The sequence below is a fragment of the Plecotus auritus genome (assembly GCF_963455305.1).
Source record: "Plecotus auritus genome assembly, chromosome: 5".
NCBI lineage: Eukaryota > Metazoa > Chordata > Mammalia > Chiroptera > Vespertilionidae > Plecotus > Plecotus auritus.
Genome location: NC_137776.1, coordinates 157,531,479 through 157,538,713, shown reverse-complemented (window position 1 = coordinate 157,538,713; position 7,235 = coordinate 157,531,479). Strand labels below are relative to the sequence as shown.

The 7,235-nt window shown below is 42.2% G+C and overlaps 1 protein-coding gene across 1 annotated transcript; it reads left to right on the top strand.

The window, feature by feature from the left end:
- Positions 1 to 1,507: 1,507 nt before the first annotated feature.
- TOMM5 (translocase of outer mitochondrial membrane 5) lies at positions 1,508 to 6,992 on the top strand. The gene is made up of 2 exons (XM_080669488.1): positions 1,508 to 1,721; positions 6,497 to 6,992. Exons 1-2 carry the CDS (start codon positions 1,601 to 1,603, stop codon positions 6,529 to 6,531), a joined length of 156 nt encoding a protein of 51 aa, XP_080525614.1. The 5' UTR covers positions 1,508 to 1,600; the 3' UTR covers positions 6,532 to 6,992.
- The last annotated feature ends 243 nt before the right edge of the window (positions 6,993 to 7,235 follow it).

Below are 7,235 nucleotides of genomic sequence, written 5' to 3'. Positions count from 1 at the left end.
GAAGAGATAGAGCAAGATACTGAAAACCTATTTGAAGAAATAATGACTGAAAACTTCCCCCACCTGGTGAAAGAAATAGACTTACAAGTCCAGGAAGCGCACAGAACCCCAAACAAAAGGAATCCAAAGAGGACCACACCAAGACACATCATAATTAAAATGCCAAGAGCAAAAGACAAAGAGAGAATATTAAAAGCAGCAAGAGAAAAACAGTTACTTACAAGGGAGCACCCATATGATTGTCAGCTGAATTCTCAACAGAAACTATGCAGGCCAGACGGGAATGGCAAGAAATATTCAAAGTGATGAATAGCAAGAACCTACAACCAAGATTACTCTACCCAGCAAAGCTATCATTCAGAATTGAAGGTCAGATAAAGAGCTTCACAGATAAGAAAAAGCTAAAGGAGTTCATCACTGCCAAACCAGTATTATATGAAATGCTGAAAGGTATTCTTTAAGAAGAGGAAGAGGAAGAAAAAGGTAAAGATAAAAATTATGAACAACAAATACATATCTATCAACAAGTGAACCTAAAAGTCAAGTGAATTAAAAATCTGAGGAACAGAATAAACTGGTGAATATAATAGAATCAGGGGCATAGAAAGGGAGTGGACTGACAATTCTCGGGGGGAAAGGGGTGTGGAGGGTGTGGGAAAAAACTGGACAAAAATCATACACCTATGGATGAGGACAGTGGGGCGGGGGGTAAGGGCAGAGGGTTGGGTGTGAACTGGGTGGAGGGGAGCTATGGGGGGAAAAAGAGGAGCAATTGTAATAATCTGAACAATAAAGATTTATTAAATTTAAAAAAAAGAAATGAGGCTACAGCAACAATATGGAAACAATATGGAAAATGTTAAAACACACACACACACACACACACACACACAGAACCTCTTGCCTTTGGGGTTCCAAAGGCCTAACTAGGTATAAAGCCCTGCTCTGCATTTACTAGTTGGTTAATCTTGAGCAATTTCCATCCTTTGCTTTTTTGTTTTAACTTTTCATGAAAAATTTCAAACACACTCAAAATAGAAAGAAAAAATAATTTAAATTATGTACTAATAGCCAGCTTAAGCAATTATCAATATTTTGCTAATATCATTTCATCTCTCTTCCTCAAACTTTCCCCCCCACGAGGTATTTTAAAGCACATTTGGGCAAATTGTTGTTTTAAACATTTCTGTGCTTCAATGTTCTCATTTAGGAAATGAAGATTAGAAAATCTAATTTATTGGGTAGAACTGTACTGAGTACTCAATAAATGTTAGCAATTATCACTATTTATGGCGGCACCAATGTGCTCCGGGACGTAAAAGCACTTCACAGCGCAGCGCTCCCAGCTCAACACAGAAGTTATTAAATAAACAGCCTGGAGGAGCCCACTCCTTCGTTGCTAAGATTGCGGCCGCCCCCTTCCGGCAGCCCTCTTGAGAACCTCTAGGTTAGGACGAGGATTGTCCCTCGCAGGCTCCCGTTGCCGCGCTCGAAAATAAGGGGCAGGAACCGGAAATATGGTTGAGCTTATTTCCGAGCGCGAGGCTACGGCTGAGAAGAGCACAGCGCGGCTGGTGGAAGCCGGTGAGGCAGAGCCGCGATGTTCCGTATCGAGGGCCTCGCGCCGAAGCTGGACCCCGAGGAGATGAAACGGAAGATGCGCGAGGATGTGATCTCTTCCATACGGAACTTCCTCATCTATGTAGCCCTGCTGCGAGTCAGTAAGTCACCTTCCAGGCTGTAGTAGTGAGACCGCCCAGCCCTGGTTCTATGAACCTTTGGGGGCCCTTGGACTGAGTTCAGCGACCGCAGGGAGCAAGGGACAGGACTGTCCAGGGCCGCGGGCGCATGCGCGACTTGGAGTCTGCAGCTCAGAGTCGGGGTACTGAACTGCACGCGGTGGCCCGGACTGCGTGGTTAATCGTCCAGCCTCGCCCTGCTTTAAAAGCATTTGAATTAGCTTCAAGGGTTAGCAACTCCCTCGTTTTGCAGACAGAAACTGAGATCTGCAGTAGAGGAATGTCTGGTTCAAGGTCATTCAGCAATTCAGTGAGTGATCTTGACCTGGAATCCAGACCTCTTAACTCAGTATCAGGATTCCTTACTTCATTGCTGACCTTGTTATCCAAAAAGTTTTGCTTATTAGTACGTAAAGGTTGTTTTTTGGGGGAAAGAGTGAGAAGAAAAGGGTATGAGTCTATAGGATTTAATGATAATAGCTGAGGGTTTATTTGATTTGATAGTTGGCAGAAACTTGTTTGCATTGTCTGGTCTTGACTTATCCCCTTTGAGGGAGGCGGGGCCTGAGATTCTGTGTACCCCATTTATTAATTTGAACTTGACTTTGGGGGGGGCTTATGCAAAATATATTCAGTTGCAGGGGCACTGAATATTAGAGCTAGAGTTGAGGTCTCTGGTTTTAGATATGAATCTCAGAAGTGACTTGCCCCCATCTCGTTCTTGGTTCAGTACTCGTCATTGCTCCTTGTATATTCTGTCAGGTCTGAATGGAGAAGCAGGGACGATTCAGGTAAACGAAGGCCATACCAAGGTCATCCAGTAGAAACTCATATCGGGCCTGGCCCAGAGCTCACTGACGCCAGGTGTCCCTTTCACTGTGGGTGGTATTATTCTGTTTCCGGGGAGAGGGAGCCCTGGTGAACAGAAACTCCCAACTAATGTAAATTACCTGCTTCTTCAACAGCTTTTTGCGGCTCCCAACTTACTTCCTCCGCTTAACCATTTTTTGTTGATTTAGCTGCCAGTAAATATTTGCTTCTTCTCAATGACCTTTGTATTAGACATGAGACCGTTTTTTTAAAAAATATATTTTATTGGTTTATTACAGAGAGGAAGGGAGAGGGATAGAGAGTTAGAAACATCGATGAGAGAGAAACATCGATCAGCTGCCTCCTGCACACCCGCTACTGGGGATGTGCCCGCAACCAAGGTACATGCCCTTGACTGGAATCGAACCTGGGACCCTTCAGTCCGCAGGCCGATGCTCTATCCACTGAGCCAAACCGGTCAGGGCGACATGAGACCGTTTTAAAACAACATACAGAATACCGTTCTGTATTATCACTTTTTAAATTGAAATACAATTAGCATATTATACCATTAACCCATTTTAAATTGTACAATTTAGTGGTTTCTTAGTGTAGTCAGAGTTGTACAACCATCGCCACAATCTATTTTAGAACATTTTCTTTCCCTTTAAAAGAAAATCCATGCCCTTAGCTATCATTCCTCATTTAAGCGCTCCCTTAGCCCTTGGCAACCGCTAATCTACACAATACATGATCTTTTGTATCGGGCTTATTTCACTTTGCATAATGTTTTGGAGGTTCGTCCATATTGTAGCATGTATTATTTCCTTCCACGTATTGTTATTTCCTTCCTATTCATTGCTGAATAAGATTCCACTGTATGGATATACCACATTTTGTTTATCCATTCACTTGATGAATTTTTTTTTTCTGATAAGAATTAGTAGAAAAGATGACAGACAGCTGCCAGTTTCTGACCGATCTCACTGTCTTCAGATTGATAATAATAAAATGCTTTATTATTTTAGTATGAGTACTGAGAAAAGATTCTGGCAGCTTTTTTCATCACAGCTCTTTTTCCCCAAATTTTTAAAGATGGTAAAAGGCACATAAAATAAAATTTACCATCTTAACTATTTTTTAAATGTACAGTGTAGTGGTATTAAATACATTCATAATATTGTGCAACCATCATCATCCATCTCCAGAACTCTGTTAATCCTCAACTGAGGATATATTTTCCATTGATTTTTAGAGAGGGGGAAGGGTGGGAGGGAGGGAGAAAGAGAGAAATGTCAATGTGAAAGAGAGACACCTCAGGCCAAGCTGGTGTGGCTCAGTGGTTGAGTGTTGACCTGTGAGCCAGGAGGTCACAGTTAGATTCCTGGTTAGGGCACATGCTGGGGTTGAGGGCTAGATCCCCAGTAGGGGGTGTGCAGGAGGCAGCCGATCATGGTTCTCTCTCATCATGGATGTTTCTCTCTCCCTTCCTCTCTCAAGTCAATAAAAAAAATATTTTTAAAGAAAGAAAAGAAAGAGACACATATATTGGTTGCCTCCTGCACATGCCCCCACCAGGGCCGGGGATGGAACCTGCAATTCAGGTACGTGCCCTTGACCAAGAATCAAACCCACAACCCTTCATGTATGGGTCCGATGTTCTAACCACTGAGCACGCGGCCAGGGCAATCTCCAGAACTCTTTAAGTATCCCATATAAGTAGAATCAGACAGTACTTACTTTTTTTGTAACCAGCTTATTCCACTTAGTTTGATGTCCTAAGGTCAATCTATGTTGTAGCATATGTTCATAATTTCCTTTTTGAAGCTGAATGATACTCCATTGTATACCATATTTTGCTTACCTCTGTTTTTAATTTTTGAGGAACCACCATTGTGTTCCACAGCATACATTCCCACCAACAGTGACCACAAAGGTCCCAATTTTTCCACATCCTTGCCACCAGTTTGTTTTTTTATAGTAGCCATCGTAATAGATGTGAGGTGGTATCTCCTTATAGTTTTTTTTTTTTTTAAATATATTTTATTTTTATTTTTTTATTTTTTTTAAATATGTTTTATTGATATTTCACAGAGAGGAAGGGAGAGGGATAGAGAGCTAGAAACATTGATGAGAGAGAAACATCGATCAGCTGCCTCCTGCACACCTCCCACTGAGGATGTGCCCGCAACCAAGGCCCATGCCCTTGACCGGAATCTAACCCGGGACCCTTGAGTCCTCAGGCCGACGCTCTATCCATTTTTTTACAGAGAGGAAGAGAGAGGGATAGAGAGCTAGAAACATCGATGAGAGAGAAACATCGATCAGCTGCCTCCTGCACGCCCCCTACTGGGGATGTGCCCGCAACCCAGGTACATGCCCTTGACCGGAATCGAACCTGGGACCCCTGAGTCCGCAGGCCGACGCTCTATCCACTGAGCCAAACCAGCTAGGGCTCTCCTTATAGTTTTATTTTATTTTGGTTTTTTTTTAAATATATTTTATTGATTTCTTACAGAGAGGAAGGGAGAAGGATAGAGAATTAGAAACATCGATAAGAGAGAAACATCAGTGAGCTGCCTCCTGAACACCTCCTACTGGGGATGTGCCCACAACCAAGATACATGCCCTTGACTGGAATCGAACCTGGGACCCTTCAGTCCGCAAGCTGTTGCTCTATCCACTGAGCCAAACCGGTTAGGGCTCTCCTTGTAGTTTTAATTTGCATTGCCATGATGATTAGTTTTGTTGAGCATCTTTTCATGTGCTTATTTTGGCCATAGCACTTTTACACAGAACAGTAATATTCTTTAGAGCCTTATGACAACACTTAATAGTTTTCTAGACATTTCTACCTACACTATCCTAATAGGCCCTTATAATTGAAGTAGGGCTGTGTCATATGTGGTCTGGCATAGCTAATTGGTAGGGGAATCAAAATGTGTGGCTGGCCCTGGCTGGTGTGCTCAGTGGTTAGAGCAGGGGTGGGCAAACTTTTTGACTCGAGGGCCACAATGGGTTCTTAAACTGGACCGGAGGGCCGGAACAAAAGCATGGATGGAGTGTTTGTGTGAACTAATATAAATTCAAAGTAAAGGAATGGAGGGGAGAGCAAGAGAACCGGATAGAACAGCCGGATCCGGCCAGCGGGCTGTAGTTTGCCCAAGGCTGGGTTAGAGTGTTGGCCCCATCACCAAAGGGTCTCAGGTTCAATTTTGGTCAAGGGCACATATCTGAGTTGCAAGTTCAATCCCCAGCCCTGGTGGGGGCACATGCAGGAGGCAACCAATCGATGTGTGTGTGTGTGTGTCCCCATCTTTCTGCCTCCCTCCCTTCCTTCCACTCTCTAAAAAAAACCAGCGAAGAAAATATCAGGTGAGGATTAACAACAAAAAAAACTGGGTGATTGGCTTTTCTGGTTGTCCTAGTTCAGTGGTCGGCAAACTGCGGCTCGCGAGTTTGCCAACCACTGGCATAGGGGCTTAATCACAAGGAACAACAACAGCCTGTAATTATTGGAATCGAGAGTCTAGGTCAGTGGTCGGCAAACTCGCGAGCCGCAGTTTGCCGACCACTGTCCTAGTTCATTGTGTTTTCACCCTCACCCACTGCCTTCTTTCAAATACATTTTTAAAGTTAAAATAAATGCCAATTTGTTTCTTCTAGAGTTTTGTGCCTTTGACAGTGAAATCACAAGAGTAAAGGATTGTCATTTGAAAGAAGTTTGGGTTTACTCTAGTCAGTCATAGCTGGATGACGCTAGAATGGGCCATCTTGAAAGACAGTGAGTCCCTTTTGATGGGTTGTGCAGACAGAGGCTTGGCCATCACTTGCAGTTTTAAAAAATGTATTGATCTAAACCTGTAGATTTGTTCCCTGTCTTATAATTTCATAATGTCACTTGGGCTAATGAAAACAAATTCTCAGTTTGTTTATTTTTCTTTCAGCTCCTTTTATCTTAAAGAAATTGGACAGCATATAAAGATTGGACGTTACATGTGATTGCATGATATGAAGAACCTGGTTACAGTTTCTACTCTGCAAATGAATAGGCCCAGAAAGATGTAAGAGACTCTGGTTGAATGGACATAAAATTTCTACTTGATAAGAACAAGTTTGGTTGTGGTAACTGACCTTCATAGCTAAAACAGAAAACTACTTGGGAAACATGAAAACACGTTTCTTATGCCTGTGATACTCCGCCTCCATGGATGTTGGTATAATTGTAAATAATGTCAAACTCCATTTTCTAGCAATTATTAATTATATAGGGAATTATGTCTGCAGTGGCCCTGTCTTGTCAGTCATTTCTAGTGACCTTTTTACTTCTGTCAGGAGTATATTGAAGAGCTCTTTATGATTAGTTATGTTTTATGGAAGCCAGCACACATCCACAACAACATTTAAGCACAGGACCATTAGTCTATATTTTTAATAAATGTACCAATTAAGAAAAATTGTGTTTTGTTTTTTTCTTCTAAACCTGCTTTTTGCTGCAAATCAATCACTGATGAGACTACTGTAATATTGTGATTATTACAACTGCGTGAAATTGAGTTCCTCTTGTTTTAGAATGGAGAATTTGCTAATCCTGATGAAGCGACATTGTTTCATTAAGCAACCTTTGTGAAAGGCATCATTCCTACTTGGTGCTGAAGATAGGTAATACCACCAAAGGAAAAAAAC